The 18115-nt window shown below is 30.4% G+C and overlaps 1 protein-coding gene across 1 annotated transcript in view; it reads left to right on the top strand.

Moving 5' to 3' along the window:
- LOC129228532 (synaptogenesis protein syg-2-like) overlaps nucleotides 1–18115 on the top strand; it is a 107865-nt gene that overhangs the window by 6474 nt on the left and 83276 nt on the right. Inside the window, exons 2-3 of the mRNA XM_054863212.1 lie at nucleotides 416–775; nucleotides 2115–2225. Coding sequence (XP_054719187.1) covers nucleotides 416–775; nucleotides 2115–2225 — 471 coding nt within the window. The remainder of the gene's footprint in view (nucleotides 1–415; nucleotides 776–2114; nucleotides 2226–18115) is intronic.

The following is an 18115-nucleotide window of genomic DNA, read 5'->3' on the forward strand; positions in this document are numbered from 1 at the left end:
AGTACGAGGTCTGCAAAAGGTGAGAAGCTAATACAAGCGAGACTGGAAAAAAGTCAATTATGTAAATCAAATTTAAAATCCAAAAAACCATTTAAATACCCCAACCTATTTATCTGCAATTTTTTTTATTCAGACAGTGCGAAAGTTATATATTGCCAGTCATTTAAGGTGTGAATAACAAACTCCAAAGGTATAACATTATATTGTACCTTGGGACACATACTGTTGCACCACGGGAAACAAAAATCATGGCTGATAAAAATAGTTTCTTAGAATTTAGCAGTGTCCCAAAGTACAACACCCTCTTCCTACAGTTACATGAACAATACCGTGTAATTATGTATGACTGCCGGAAAAATATACATTGTAAGCTGCATGAATCACATTTCCTGATATTTTGCCTTTTGTTTTACAGAAACGCCTGAGGCACCAACGTCTGTCATTGGTGTGGCAGGTTCTCCAGTCAACCTTCCATGTAATATCACCCCTCCAGGAGAAGAAGAAGATGCCGAAGATGCCATTGCATTAGTTCTTTGGTACAAAGATGAATCTACAACGCCTATTTACAGTCTGGACGCCAGGCAAGGCAGTCTAGACCAAGCTAGGCATGCGGCCAAAGAGGGTCTAGGAACGAGAGCTCGTCTAAGCATATCGGAAAGACCAGCGTTTTTGAAACTAGATCCAGTGCTCATGGACGATGAAGGAGAATATAAATGTAGAGCAGATTTCAAAAAAGCTAGGACGCGGTACATGTCAGTTATTCTCAAAGTTGTAGGTAAGTTTCGGTTCCTATTGTTAATCAAGTACATAATTAAGTATTTTAGAGCTGTTATTGCCTAAAAAGATTTCTTTACTTTTTCTGTGTGAACAAAGAAAGAGGTTATTTCCGACGACGTGCACTATTTTTTTCTGAAACGATCTCAAGACTGATGGAAAGAACAAAAAAAATCGTCATTCTTTATCATTCAAACGATTAGGAAAGAGTGAGGGGGGAGGGATTTTCAAAAAAAAAAAAAAAAAAAACTATTGATTCCTATATCACGAAACATTAAAATTACAAACATAGATTTATAGTTTTATAGGTACAGTAAAAGACATGTATTACGTTTGTTTCGTTTTTTCTTTGGTTGAAAAATAAAGCATATTTAACAAGCAATATTGCATAAGCAATATTGAAATAAAAATTAACTTAAATATTACTAATTATTTTCAAAAGATAGGGCAGCTACATTTTGATACATTTATTTTTATTGCAGAAATACCCCTATAATGATTCAAACTATAATTCAATTCAATTCTTACTTCCTTGAATGGACTTTAAAAGAAAATAGACTCTACTTTATTATACAATAAGATACTGATTTTTTCCAAAAGCATTGAATAATAGTTCTTCGATCAGTAATGGATGTAGCTTATGACATGTGTTTCCTGCTGTGCATAAGTCATTTAAACAGTGTTTATGGAAATCTTCAAACTTTAAACGTTTTATATAGAAGTATAGTCCATTGTCTTTATTTACTTTACGGAATGAAAAAATGAGCTAACGTATTTAGAGATTTTTTACGACGCTTTATGCAAAAACCTCAAAAGTTGACGTTGGTTCTGTGAAATAAAAAAAATTAAGCAGCGTGTGAAGTAGAGGAATGTAGGGCAAAGAGAAATGGTTAAGATGATTGAGTTTTTTCAAAATGAACAAGTCGGAAATTTGTTTTTAAAATTACAGTACATAAAGAAAGAACATTGTATTTTATAATAAAACTTGCTTTGAAACTATTTTATATTTTTTTATAATTCGAATATATATATATATATATATATATATATATATATATATATATATATATATATATATATATATATATATATATATATATATATATATATATATATTATACATGAGTCAAGGTTGTAAAAACGTACTCTTCAGAACAGGACTAAGTGAATGAAGCTACATTTACCCCTGAAAATAAATGTAGACATTATCAACAAAAAATATATGTATGAAAAAAATAAAAGTGTATCCAACAAATATGCCCTTCTACTAAATTTTTCTTTCATGCACCTTCGACACTTTAGAAATTAATTTAATTTAATTTATCACGCTTTTCTTTCAGTTCCACCAGGGAAACCAGCAATTACAGACCAAAACAAAGAGGTCCTACAGAGCTTAATAGGGCCTTATAACGAAGGAGAACCACTTGTGCTCATCTGTGATGTTATTGGAGGTAAATTTATTTTTTGTTATTTATTTGAATAAATTGTTTATCTTTTAACCGGTTGCTAGCTTTCAAAACTTCAAAGATTTTAGAGAATAATAAAAATATCAATTGCAATTTTACTGTATATTGTCTTAAAACAACGTTTTTTTTTTTAACGTAATTCATCTAATTTAGATTAAGTTTCCTTTTGTAATATTGAAATAATTGTTTATATTGGTTAAATAATAGCTGTGAATAGTCTTGTAAAGGAAGGATTTATGCCAAAAAAAAAAAAAAAAAAACACTCAAAAAAGTTTATTGACAGCTTTCATTATTCAAGTTTTATTTGCTGCATATTAAACAACGTTCAACGCAAACAACGTACTGATAGTCTCAATCAGGCAGTTTTGTAGGGCTTTTTTTTTTAGTATTTTGTACAAAATAAACAAGAGTTATAGTATTTTCTAAGTATGAAGCGGAAAAATTGGAAACTTTTGACACATGCCACCTCTAAACATACAAAATACAGATCTATAATTGTTACATGATGACAAACTAGGGAAAGGGTGCCGTCAATGAACCGGTTCCACGACTAGACCGCGAAGATATTTCCCGTACTAGAGTTTGTGCAGACGTGTAATCAGTTTCAGTACCGTCCCTTGTCTGAAAACAGTCTACTGCAGAGTCGTCAAGTAGCTAAAATTACTGCATCATATTTTTAATCGGTCAGATAAGATTTCTAGAATGATCTTACTAATTATAGAGATTTTCAATTAGTTAAAACATACTTTGAATATCACTGTTCAATAAACGCGAACATTGACTTTAAAAAGTGTCTTTTCAAGTACAATTCCTCATACTTCATGTTTCATCATTATTCCTCACAGAAGTAACACCTGTAAGAATATTCAAAATGACGCAGAGTTGCTATCATTCGACCGCTATGTGTTTTCACAAATGGACCACCTGACAAAGTGGTTCATTCATTGAGAATCACAAATATTGTTGTCACTTCAGCTCAATTACCTTTGAAATATGCTCAGTTTTTTTGAAATGAATATGACAATAATGAAAAAATGTTTCTCAGTAATTCATGAAAACTCTTAATTTATTATAATTTCACCTCAAACTTTCTTTATAAAATTGATTAAAATTTTATCGTAATCAACAATAGTATAACATATTGTAATATGTGGTAAAACATAATAATACAGTTTCAAATACTTTTGCTGTTCTAGAAAAATGCAAAAATTAGTAAAATATGTCCTGTGGGCAAGTGAGAGCTTGCAACGTGCTACAGTAGCTTACAGAAATCGTGGCGTGCACCTAAACAGTCGCATGGGAGATGAAAACCGGTTTGTTGTTTCCATAGTCACTTATTAGAAATTAAGGAGAAAATGCCTCCAAAAAATAGGAATATGCAGTAAATATCATATTTTGAAACCAATGAAAACGTTTTTGGAATTACGTCCGAAAAATTGGGGGAATTGGCTTTTCAAAAGACTGAGAAAAATAACATGTCCCACAGATTTAATTAAGACAGAAAGTATGTTATTACTATAGTCTCTGGTAGTTTAAGACAATCTTCTGGTTTCAGTAATAAAATGGTCAATAAGTCCATTGATATTTTAGAAAGAAAGTACAATCTTGTGAGGAGCGAAAATTTTCAAAATGAATTTAACAACAGTTCAAAAAAGGTTGCAAACATATTAGCTAAGAACGGTGTTGCACAGGTCGGGAAAATATCAAGTGGTGAATGAGTTGTGATAACAACAGCTGTGTGTTGTGGGAGTATTGGTTTTTTTTTTATGTTCCTCTTATCCAAAAAAAAAAAACATTTTAGAAAATAAATCTATTTTTCTATAACTTATTTTTATTTGTAGTTTTTATTGTACGGCTGTTATAAATATTTGTAAGTTACGCATTGATTTTTTAATTTCAGAATGTGGTCAATCGATGGAAACTCGATGGTCATTCGTTAGCAACCGGTTGCCATGAATGCACCACATGCTAAAATATCTATTTTTACTTTTCTCATTCTTTATTGTGTACATTTATCACGAAAATCAATATTATTATTAAAAGAGAAATTACTGAGAAATTGTCTCTGTAATAAGCGGGGAATTTGAGTTGGATTTCCTTTCTAAAAAAATTGAAAACTCTTATGTGGTACCGTTGACGGCAATCTTCCCCTATAACTAACAATCATATTTATAATTCCATAAAAATTCAAGCTTCGGAGTAGAAGGCATATTTTGAGATTCATTCTTTAATTCTTGTGGAAAACAACATGACTTACTATGATGGAAGATTAATTCAAACACAGAAGTTTAAAAATATATGATATAGCCCAAAAGAGCTGTCAATAAATCTTCCAACCTTGCCTAGAAGAAAATAAATAATGTGGATTTAGAAAGGAGTAAAGAATATCTACAGTTGAAAGTAGGAAAATTTCGCTAAGAAATATCTTTATAAATAACATCCGTTAGTTGAAAACTCAATTCTTAAATTCTAAAATATTTGCCTTTACTTCCGTTTCTGTAGTTGTGTACTGTTATAAATTACTGAACCTATTTACTAGATACCAAACAGCAAAAGTATTAAAGCTTAAGTAAAATGTAGCACTTAATTTACAGATAAATGTATATGTTTTTAAAAGCTTTTCCGAAATAACCTTTTTCGAGAGTATTATTTAAAAATAAGCCGAAAGTTCTTCGAAAAAGCTACGAAATAAGAAAAAAATAGCGTCTGTAAGTTTAATCCGAAAGCATAAATTAAACATATTGAAGGAAACTTTCAGTATATTAAAGCTCTTTTGAAGCAGAAAATATTATTAGAGAGCAAGTAAAGGTAATGAATAAAAAATATCTTTAGAAAAAAAATTCCTAGAGCCGTAAATTGAAACTTATTGTTTTGGTTTTTAATCAAAATGTATGGCTTGGACTTTCTTTTATGTCGTTTAATTAAATAAACGTCAAAGAAAAGAAATTGAAAGAGATGCAACAAAGAAAAGAAATGTATAATTGCTTAAAAATTCAGCATGCATATGTAAGTTATTGAATTATGGTGTGAAACTTCTTTGGCATTGCATTAAAAATGAAGAAATAAATTGTTCTTTTACCAAACAAGAAAAAAAATCCAGCGAAGAAAAAGCAATTTTATCTTTAAAATGACACATATTTGTTGGTTAATTTGTACTTCAGATTCCGGGATATGAATATTTCATTGTTAGTTTTTTAATAAGGGCAATTGTTTCTGATGCTTCAACTTTATCGTAAATAGTTTTTTCCTCGAAGATAACTGAACTATTTTTAAGAAGAATTTCATAGAATCCTTAATTGCATCCCATATTGGATTGAATTTCTTTTTCGCAATATTTTTTCTTTGAGCAATTTCCATTGCTTAAAATTGTTCTGGTAATTTATTGAAACTGTTCCTAGAAAAAAAAGTCAACGTTTGTATGCTATTTACCCTGTATAATTATTTTTTGTCATTTATTGAACTATTTTTGTAAATGAACTGAACTGTTTTATGCCTTTTTTTAAAAAAGGAATTTTAACAATGCTTATTTCATTGCATTGAAAATGTGCAGAAAAGTGAGAAGAACTGCATCTTTAAGCTTCGAAATGAAATTAAAGGACGTTTTGAGACATTTCTTTACGTTACATTTGAGACTATCTAAATTTTTACGCTTCTCACAACGGGATATTTTTCTTTAATAAATATCCACATGTTTAATGTCTTTAATAAATATCCACAAGGCTGAAAAAGCTTGAAGGTTATAATTAGCTGTTTCTGACCATGCACATTTAACATTTTATTGATTTAAATGCTCATTGTCTAACAAATTATCCAGTTTGTTACAAAATGTCAGTCAAATACTTCCTTGGGACATCAAGTATTTTAAAAAATTGGTAAGGTTTGACGGAAAACGGCAGTTATTATTCAGAAACTTGGAAAGTATTGATCAAACTTAGTTTCGAAAGTTGCAGCTAGTTCCCAGATGCAGGAGTAATATAAAATTATCTGGCGTCTTTTTTGTCTCATGCATGATTGTTTTTTTTTTTCACTGAAAACGTGAATAGAGGCTAACCTTTATTCAACAAAAGGTTCAGAGTCATTACAAGATTTACAACTTTATGATGTAAAGATTGTTCTTAATGTTTTCGATGGCAATTACATTTGAAATAAATAAATAACTATTAACAGTATCATAAAACGTAACTTGACGTTTCTGCTACTGAATTTTCAAGGAAACATGTAAGAAAAACATTGGTAAAAAATCTTAGCACTTAGGCTGCTCTATATTATAAATTACCAATTGAACGTTAAGCAGAAATTTAGATGAAAACAGCTTTAAATCCTGAATAATGTTGGGTAATATCAAATAGTTTGCACACTATGCATGGATGCATTTTGTGATGAATTCTGACACAAATATGAATTTTGTCTTACATTATAAAATATCCATTAAAAGTTAAGGATAAATTTAGATGAACGCAGCTTTTAAACTTGAATATTGTTTGATAATATTTGATCAGCTATGTAGTGCGCGTGACTAAATGTTGGAAAACATTATGACACAAATAACTATTATTCCCTATTTTGTAAGATATCCATTAAAAGTTGAACAATAAATTTAGATGAACGCAGCTTTTAAACTTGAATATTGTTTGATCATATTCTATCAGCAAATGCTATGCACTACGCGTGAATAAGTCATGTGAAGATTTATGACACAAATAAGAATTCTGCCCCATCATATTATAAAATACCCAATAAATATTGAGCAGAAATTTAGATAAACTTAGCTTTAAAACTTGAATAATGTTTGATTATATTCTATCAACAAACGCACTACACAAAGATAATTTTTGTAAATAATTCTGACTCAAATAAGAATTCTGCCCAGTATTATAAATTTAATCCGTAAATGATATTTGATCGAAATCGAAAAATAATCGAAAAAATCCATCAACAAAATAGTTTTTACTATGCGAGGCAACATTTTGTGAAGAATTCTGACACAATTAATAATAAAGCGAAATATTACTAAATATCCATTAAACATAGAGCCGAAATTTAATCCTTGAAAAATGTTTGATAATAGTCTACCGAAAAATGGTTTTCACTATGCGAGGATAAATTTTGTGATGATTTCTGCCACAAATAAGAATTTTGCCCTATATTATAAAATATACATTAAAAGTAGAGCAGAAATTTAGATAATCGCAGCTCTAAATCTTGAAGATTATTGTATAACATTACATCAACAAATGTTTTGCACTATGCAAGGATAAAATTTGTGAAGCTTATAATTACGAGAAATGTATATTTTTCACCTAGAATCTAAAACTTTTTACACGTTAATCCTTCGAACGTTTGCATCGTTTCTGCTTCAAAGGAAAATGCGCCATATTTTGAGTAATTATCTTTAAAAATAGAAACGTTCCACTGCTAATTGCTACAAAATATCCTCATTAAACTTCAGAGATTTTAAACAGAAAAGAATATCTACAGCATAACTGAGCGTTACAAACAAATCAAAAGCTTTCTTCCAACCGAAGAGATTAAGTTCCCGATGTTTGAAATTGAACCAATTATACTTCAACAAACCAGGGAAATTTATTGTTATTGTGAGGTTATCGCTGAAAGTTCTTTGTAAATTGAAAGCACTCTGCATAGCATTTCTAATCTAATGGTTATTATGATGTTGAAAATATGTCAAACTAATGAACACCATTGGTAGCAGATACTAGCAGCGATATTTTGAAATGTCATTTTTCACGTCTGCCGCAGAGCAACTATTTCAGCAGTAAGTTGCTGAAAAAGAAGGAAAAGCAATTTATAACAAATAGCTCAGTTTGCAGAACTTAGCAGGGAAGCTACAGATGATAGAGTTGAGAAGTATGTCTCACATAAGCGGCTTCGTTATTGTTTTGAAAGAATCGTTATCTTTATCGAAAAGTCGTATCCACCATCTTTTTGAAATAATTCCGAACCGTCGTGATTTTAAGTGAGTTCCGTATTCTCTCTGCCATTCATTTAAAATTAATGGAACGGAAGCTTCGAATCTTAAACTCCTTTCGAATGGTTTGGAAGCTTTTCGAAAATCCCTTCCTATATTTTGAATACAATGGGGGCTCAAAGCGAATTTCAGGGATTTCAATGGATTATGTTTTCATTTTTTACAATCCATTAATCAGTAACGGATAGTCAATATCCGCATTTTCTGCGACATATATATGCATCATAAACTTATAATCTATTTTTATTTCAAAATATTCTGCATGCTAATCTGGATTTGCCAGTTTACGATGCAAAAATACTCTTTTCTGAATTTTTTTCTTTATGAAACGTTTTTCATAAGGTGACTGGTGCGATTGGTGAAATGTTTTTTAAAGTTTCATGTAAAAAAGTATGCTACGGAGCACTGAAAATTAAATTAGAAATGCATTATAAATAAAAATATAACAAAAACGAATGATCAGAATTATTTGAAAGTTTAGTTGAAACGCAGTTGTCCGTGCTAGTATGAAAACTCGGAATTCCGGACTTTTCTTAGTCTGTGTGTGTGTTCGTGCTCTCGTACGTTCGTGTGTATGTTTGTGCTTGCGTACATTCGTGCGTGTGTCTGTGTTCTTGCTTGCGTACATTCATGTGTAATATCTGTGTTCTTGCTTGCGTACGTTCGTGCGTGTGTGTGAGTGTGCACTTTTAATCGTTGAAAACACTGGCATGAAATAATTCGGACGTAATAACAAATGACATAGAATCGATGTTTATATTCGGGGAAGTAAGCAAATTCAGTTCGTCCTAAACTTCTGACCAGGATTTTCTGTTTCAAATATCATTTTATGCAAGAGTAAAATGCAATTTGTACTTTATTATCTACACGAAATACAGTTGAAAATCTGTTTAAGGACGCTATTTAACGATTTACTCTCTTTAAAGACGGCTTTTCACATTCCTGGATGCTCCACTGTTATCTTAAAAGCATTCGATTTAAGGACGCATTCTATTTAAGAACGATTTTTTGTGGTTCCTTGATAGTCGTTAAACAGAGAATCAACGGTATAAAGTAAAAAAAAAAAAAAAAAAAAAAAAAAAAAAAAAACAGATTCAAAATTCTAGTTTACGATAAAACTATCGATTTATAATATTCCTGTGGGAAAAAATACTCTGCGCAAAATGCCCTTTTTCGTTGGCAAAAAAAAAAAAAAAAAAAAAAAAAAAAAAAGCTTTTTGCTTGTAAAGATTTTATAATTTTAATAAATGATTTTCGAATGAACTAGTAATTGAGTGAAGAACTTCCAGAATATGTGATTACTTGCGTTCAATTCCAGGCCACCTTACGGCAGAGTTCAAGAAATGGTAGATGCAATTCCATGTCTTTCGGCTTTGTCACTTAGGCGCGTGAAATATTGATGAATCTCCTATCTTATGTGATTCATCATTTTCCTCCGCTATCCGAAAGGTGTTTCTTCAATTTACTTGCCCCTAACGAATATTCTTTCTGAGGAAAAATCCCATTGTGGTCAAAGATCATAATGAACAAAGTCCTATGATGTTTTTCTCAAAATTTGTAATTTATTGAAGAATTTTTCAAAAAAAAAAAAAAAGTCGCAGACAAAACAAGAGTCAATAAAAATGCACATAAAATGAGGTGAAAACTGCATGACTTTTTTTAATTTGAATTTTCTCTATGCTCTATTATTTTCACCAACATTACAATTTGATTTTCTCCTACTTCTTTCATGTGTTAAAAAATTCAAATAAAACGAAAGAAATCAGGACTTTCCTCTGAATAATTTCCCTTCTATCTAGGAAATATTTTTAGTTCGCATAATGACGTCTTTAAAAGATTGAGTAAGTCTAAAATAATTTTAAGGTTATTTTCTTGTTATTTTCTTTAAGATTTATTTTGTAAAAGGTTACATTTAGTTTTGTCTCAAGCAGAGTAATAGTGAACTTAAAACTTGGTAAGGGGTAAGTATTTTTTTACAAAATCGAATGTAAAACCACATCAAAAGCTCCTTTTTTTATTATCGATTCAAGTTTTGTTGCGAGCACCTACATTTAAGGTTCGTTGAAGGCAAATTGGCTGTCTCATGAATACACCTCTGAAAACTTTGATATTTACACCGTTTTTGTACTCAATATTATTTTGAAGTATTTCTCAGGATTTGGGGATTTGGGGTGTGTAAGGAAGTTGTAGTTAAGTGCCATAATTAGATTTCAAGAGTCTTTGTATTGTTGGATATTTTTGTATTATGGGTTCGTAAGTACTAACAGTTGTCCTAATTTTGTCTTTATTAATTTTTATTAATCACATTAAAAAATGGAAAGAACGAGTTTGATCGAACGGTGACAGTGACATTTATTTAAACATTATTAACAACATCAGTTGGGAAGAATAAGAGAATCAGGCTTAATTGTGACAAGGTGACAACTGTTTTACTGGTAAGAATGTCATTTGAGGGGAATGAAGAAACGAAAATGTGGTCAAAAATGAACGCTATCTGCTAGAGTTTAGGGTTAATCTACTGCAGTTAGGGTTGAAATTTCAACTATCGAAATATCATCAAACAAGCAATTGCTTCGTTCAAATGTAGAAGCAATTTTCTCCCGTCATATCTTGACCGGCGGTTTTCCAGTTACTAAAACATTATCCCATTTCAATTTAAATTGCGAGTAATATAGTTATTTTAATTACGATGTTTATATGCATGACGATACATAGTATTTCTTTCTAAAATAAAACATGGTACTACATAAAATCTCTTGTACAAACGTTTTAATAATGTTTCTCATAATTAAAGAATAATTGAATCATTTAAATACAAACTCGTGCCATGTAACTCAATTCAAATATTTCTATTTCATCTTGATTAATTTTCTTTTAATGATGCACGGAGCTCTCGTATTGTTTCTTTTAAATGTACGCAAAAGAACCATTTTCATTTTTTTCCCGCGAATATTCGGCTGACATCCAGAGCATGCTTCGGTCTGATTGATAATTTGAATTTATGGCTCAGCCATCCGAGTGCCATATTGGTTTGTCACGATTCCAAATCGGCCCATTTTCGGCGACCAATAGAATCTCGCTCTCCATAGCTTCATATCTTCTCCCTTCCTTTCCTGGTTACTAAATGCTATGAAGGTCTGTGCTCTCAAATATTTGCTTCATTCAGTGGAGGGGGTTATTTAATATGTTTTAGTACTCACCGTTTCGAAGAATGTAATTTTCCAAAAAATATTAACTTAACGAATAAATTTAGCATATATTACTTACTTAACATATTATAAAATTGATTTACTTCGCAAACAATTGATCAACGTAAATATTTTCATACTTGTTAAGACTTAAAAGCATAGTTGCAAATATTTGTTATGCCTTATTTCTTTTGTAACAACGCTGTTACTTTTTTTTTCCTATTTTCACATGTTTTTGTAATATCAGATAATTATTCATTAACAACAATTTCACAATTCTTAACAAAAAAAAAAAAAGAAAAGCACCAATTTTCGTAAAAATATGAGGTTTGCGCCATAATACTTCATAGATTCAAGATTTTTTATGACTTGTAAAAAAGAAAAAAGAAAGAAAACACAAAATATGCTTATTTAAGTAATTTACATTAACAGCTGTATCGTTACAATTTTTTTTTCTTTTTTTTTTCTTTTTTTTTGTAAAGTTGCAGCCGTTAAAGAAAAGTAAAATAAAAGTTCACTTCTTATTCTTCAGTTTTTTTTCTTTTAATTACGTCACAAAAAATTCTTGAAACTGGGAAGTATTATGTCCCAAACCGTATATTGATAAGGCATTTTGTTGATTTTCGATAAATTTTAAAAATGTGTCAAGGACTCTTTTTCCTATTAATACTGGTTTCTGGTCCTGGTAAACAGAAAAAAAATAATAATAAAAAGGAAAAAAACTACATTCCTTAGTCTAGCAGCTTAGCTACAAAGAGAAATAGCACAAACCTTTCTCTTATTGCCGATCAAATTCACTCATCTGATACCCTACACAATTGTTAACTTGATCACATATCCCAACTTATAAACAGATACCAAAACAAACTTCCACTCTGGTGGTGATTTATGAGATCATTCTTTCATCATTTAGTTCTATTTCCTTCGGTTGACATCAAGTATTATTATGTTACAGGTGGCAGTAATAAGTTGGAGCACTCGGGTTTTCATATTTTATTAGTTTTAGATAATCCACATTTGCACATATTGTTTCAGCATTTAGGGATTTCGATACTGATTCTGAGTTATGATTGTGTAGATGTGATATGAAAAATTAACTGGCTATTTAAAATTTAAAACGCAATTTATAATAATGTTAACAGTAATTCAATTTAGGAACTTTCAAAGTTTTAAATTCTGTATTTGCATGTATTTTATTTCAAATTATGCAAGCAATAGTTATTTCATTCCATTTATTATTACTATTACCTTATACGAGTATATGTTGAAGAAAAGCTCATAAGACAGGTACAGGAAATCTCTGTGTTTATAATGGTGTAGCGCCGTAGTCAAAAATAATCTTTGGAGGTAAAATAGTTCGATTTCGGGGGGGGGGGGGCATGGTTAAATTTAGTCATTTTCTATGGTCAGAAAAAGAAATTGTCTCCAGTACCCCCAGGATATGCCACCACTATTTATACATTTTTCTGACATTTCATTTAAACAAAATGTATGTACAATATTTAAAAAAAAAATCATGATATTGGTTTATGAAAACTAATTTTTCGGTTGCTAGCTAATAGTGCTTGCAAGCTAATAGTGCTTGCAAGTGTAATTGGTTTCATGAATTTAACACTATAGTTACGACGATCTTCTTATACCTAAAAATGCAGCAACATTTTGACCCTCTCAGAAGAAATCTTTGTAAAACTTAGTTTAAAAAAATGTTTTTAATAAATGCAGTTTATTTAAACGACTTAGAGATTTTAATGATATATTATGAAGTATTTAAAAATTGTTTAAATTGCTTTTTAAATAACTAGCACTCTGTCGCATTTCAAGAACTAGTGGCTAATGCTCCCTTTTGTGTACAAAAATAATATGAATGCTTCAAATTCTTGCAATGACATTTCATTTTTTTCTAAAAAGGGTCCAAATGACACCCGCCACACGCATCTAGATACAACCCTTTAGTTCAAGTTTTTAAACATACAACTTTCTTGAGAACTTTACATACTACACAGCACGATGATTCAGGAAACGTCAAGGAGAGATTAAACTTTTTATGAAAATACAGAGGAGCAATTAGCAAAATAAGTGTTCTTAGGTTTCAAGTGACACCTCTCGTAATTTTAGTGTTTTAATCAAATTTTCGGTTATTGATGACTATACTTCAAAAAGTATTGAACTACTAAATAAATGTCCATTTTAGCATTCAATAGCAGCTGTGTTATTTATAGGAATAGTAGGCATTCGCTCTTATTTAAATGTAAATTCTAGGTCCAGTTCAACAGTAAGCTCATGAATAAAACTTTCATTTCAGCCATACTTTTCTGCAGTCAACCATTAAGTATTAAATCGGAGTTAATTTCGTTGCAACTAAATGGTATCACTTCGTAATACATTATCCGTAATTTAAATAGTTTCGAGTTAGTTGAAACCAAATTAATTTATTAAGTTCACTTTAATATTGTGGAGAGAACTTTTAGTTAAACTTATGTATTTTTGTAAATGATATAAAGTCGATTAACTCAGTATTTCTGTTTTTTTTTATGATACCCGGAATTTTAGACAAACTCTTTATTATCGTGTATTATAGTATTATTGTAAAACTAAAGCATCCTATGTAGGGGGCATTAGCCATTTCAGATGATTAATATTATGCACACTAAAAAGTGAGGTGGGAGCATTACAGCAGCCTATGATGCAGTATATTTCTTTTATCCTACGATAGCTGGTTTAAATTCTACAGAAAAATGAACAGAATAAACTAATGATTTTTCTGGTGGAAAGTTGCCAAACATTACTAATTTATGATGACGACTTCTTAGGATGACTTCCCAAATGCAATCATCAAATCAATCGGGGGAACAACGCACTATATTATTTTACGTACCAAACATTGTTAAATATTTTCCCAGACATTTACTACAATGAATTCTGTAATATTGACTCTGCATTGGTCATAAATTTCAGCATATTATGTACATATTTCTTATTTAGATTAAAGTAGAAAGTTATATACATATTTTATCCCATAAAGTTTTTTTTTTTTTTTTTTACCTCAAAAGCTAAAAATACACGCAAGTCTTAAATTGTTTTTCTAACAAATTTAAAAAATAAATGCTTACATAGACTGATGTCTTCAATTTGTAGAGCTCTTTTTAATACGTAAGCAAGTGTGTATGCATGCAAGTGTAAATATGCAAGTGAGGAGCAATGCCTAGGAATTTTAATAAAAAGAGTTAATATTGAAAAAGCAAATTCGTTCCAGCTAGCAAACATACAGTTTAAACGTTTTTTAAATCATCGTCACAATGTTCACAGCCATTTCAAAACCTATATAAAAAAACTATAGTTAACACATTTATATTGATCATTTTATATTTATATTTTTTTCCACTTGGCACTTCATTGCAGCTAATTATTTTTATCTCTTAAAAATTAAATTTGTGTCTTTGTTATTGTTATTATCATTATTCAAGTTGTCTTAACCACCCTCAATATGTTTGCACCCATCTTCATCATCTTCATTATCACTGATATTATTATAAGCATTATTATTATGCATTTTAGTAGTAGAAGTACGACATCTCTAATCTACTACTAGTGGGCAGGGCTTTAAGGGAAAAAAACTTCAAAATGAATTCTATCGATTTCCTCCACATCAGTAATCATTCCGGATTCATTTCCGGAACATTCATTACGGATAGAAATCAAGCCAACAATATAAAACATATATAAAATCAGAACCTTGAACAATTTGAAAAATCACATTATATGCACGCATATAACTTTAAACCCTTGTTAACCGCTACATTTTCCCCCAAAAGTTGTTATTGATAGCGAGTGTAAAGTGGTGTAAGTCACAAAACGCTACGTTTCATATCACGGTATATATATATATATATATATATATATATATATATAATAAAAATAATTAAAGTGAAAAATATTAAAAAGACCACACCAAGAGCCCATAGATGCGCAACGCAGCAAAACTAAAAAGCCAAGTAAATATAAAATTAGGCAAACAGAATTTCAAATATTAAACAAATTATAAATAATTAATGATGATAAAAAAGAAAAATGCAAACAGCTATTAAGTAGGTGAGCTCTGGATTCACACTTTATCTTTTCCTATCTTATCTTTTCCTACTTAATAGCTGTTTGCATTTTTCTTTTTTATCATCATATATATATATATATATATCAAATAATGCAATGAATCCTAAAAAATAGCTTCGAAGGTGAATCTTTTCATGTAAGAGCATTAATATTCCGCCTTCATCCTTTCGGGTGAGTGGTAGCTGAGTGTTGCTGTTCTAGGAAAATACACAACTTTGATTGACAGTTGCGGGACAATGGTACTTAAAACTATCACCTTAAAGCGATTAATGTAGGCGAATACCCTAATTTTCGAAAAAAATCGATTTTGAGATTTGGAGAAATTTAAGGAGCCCCTGTGCTTTTCTTTCTAAATCTGCAATTGTTTTTTAGCTCGGTTAATTACTAAGAGAACTAGAAGAAAGTTATCAAACTCAATTGCACTGCTTGTAAATGTTACTTTTCAGTTTAACTGTTTACTTTTTACTTAACAGTTTACTTTTTCTTTCTTGATTTTTCTCATAACCTCGTTTCAAGTTTTTTGTTATGCGATCAGCTCTAGCGAAAAAAGTATTTACTCCAAAGATTTGAAACTTTGCAAACATGGTAATAGAACACATCACTGTGATATAAACCTCAAAAAGTTAATGTGCATGCAATATGTGGCATTGAAATAATGATCAATTAAACTTAGACAGCAAAAAAAAAAAAAACAATATTCGGGGGAAATTTTCAAACCTTTACCCTTAAAACATGTTTTTATTTAATTGGTATTTCTAAATTTTAGGGTCATATCACTCTCTGGTATCTCACGAAGAGGTAGACACAAAAAGTTTTTAAAATATTAAAAAAGTGAATGCACTGGAAGTGTTAAGGTGATGGTAGTTTTTGTTAAATTACTCAACAGAGTTCAACAATTATTCTCATAAAAACATTTTTTTTTTTTTTGACTAATAGTAAAACTGGCAAACAAAGACCATACGAATTATATAACGTATTTACGAAACACGACACATCAAAACATAGAATAAACTGTTAAACCAAATCTAGAAAAATGCAGCACGTACAAAAAAACCTTAAGAGTGTTGCCAAACTGAAATGCAGATAAAAACATTATTAAGTTAAATTATGTAAATGAAGCTGATTGTCTTAAATAGATTTAAAGTCTTAAATCTCACAGTTTTATGCTAGAAATATGACTTTTTTAACAAAAAAAGGAAACCTATGGAATTTTTTTTCAACAAATAAGTAGTCAAAATATGTTATTTATGTCATATTTTATAATCGTATAAAGTTTTAGAAAGGTGCATTGAATATAGAAGAAAAAATTATTTAGGGTGTTCGCCTACCAAATGTGTAAGTTACAGCACCCAAATCAACTAGTGCATTATACACTTGATTGTAGAGAAGCATCATGGTTTTAACTAGGATATGATTGTACTTGTTGCAATTGTTCACCTCCGAACGGAAAATCAGTGTCTCGTGAAGTTAGAAACCTTGAAGATTTCTTTTATAGCGAAACAATAAAAGCTGGCTCAGTGAAGAACTTTTTTTCACAATGGGAAAGGGGAAGTCATTCCAAAGATTCCAAAATGTCTTTCTTTTTTTCGAACATTAGATGCGGAAGAAAGACGACTAAGTTTTTAAAACTTTTAAAACTCATAATTGTTGTACACAGATGCTAATGTCATCGACGCCAATAGAAATTAATGCAGTCAACTGTTGACTGCAGGTGTAATGCCATGACTGAGTCAAGCTAATTCAAAGTGCAACCCCTTCAAATTCTTTTTTTTAACACTGTAAAAAAATTCCGAAACGTCACTGAGTATTTTGATGTAACGTCTCGGGATTTCAATGGTTTTTATACACTTTCTGGAAATATCAAGTATCATTGTCAAAAAGTTTCCTGAATTGCTACAAGTTTCATGAATGGAGACTTCTTACTGTTATAAAAAAAATATGTTTAGCTCCCAGTTTAAAATTTAACTGACAGTATTTATAACGTGTATAAGCTTTAATTCGTTCGCGGCTGGTCCAGACTGATTTAAGCTCCCAAAGGAAGTGAATAAGTCTTTGGACTACGTAGCTTGCTAGAATTGCAACGAAGTGAGATGCTTGATACGTACTTGCAATTCAGGCTTAGCTCTGGTCGTGTTTGCAATTCAGCTTTCGGAGCTGTTATATTATCTCTACCTAAGATTACTCTGAAATTCCAGAGACACGACTAGCTTTGTACGGGAAGATTTGAAGAAGGGTACTGAATTTTAACGGAAAACGTTCCTGGTTTTTGCGAGTTATGTTACTGGCAGAAGTTGGGCACATCAGCTGCCTGAACGTTTCTGAATCGTTTTTACAGTGTAAGGAAAATTTGAAACTTTTAATCATATGTTCTCTGAAAAGAAAAAGAGTAAGTAAAGGAGGAAAATCCTTACAGGACCTATTTAGGGTAGTTCCGTGCGTGTCTTACTCTACTAGTGAGCTAAACCTGAATTTTAAAATGACCATGAAAATACTATTCTGACAAAAAAAATAAAATTTAGCAGTTATTTTACCTTCATTTATTTTTGATTTTTCCCCCCTAGCCATTAAATTTCATCCATTTCATTGCATATTCT

Source organism: Uloborus diversus, chromosome 8 (genome assembly GCF_026930045.1).
Source record: "Uloborus diversus isolate 005 chromosome 8, Udiv.v.3.1, whole genome shotgun sequence".
Classification (NCBI taxonomy): Eukaryota; Metazoa; Arthropoda; class Arachnida; order Araneae; family Uloboridae; genus Uloborus; species Uloborus diversus.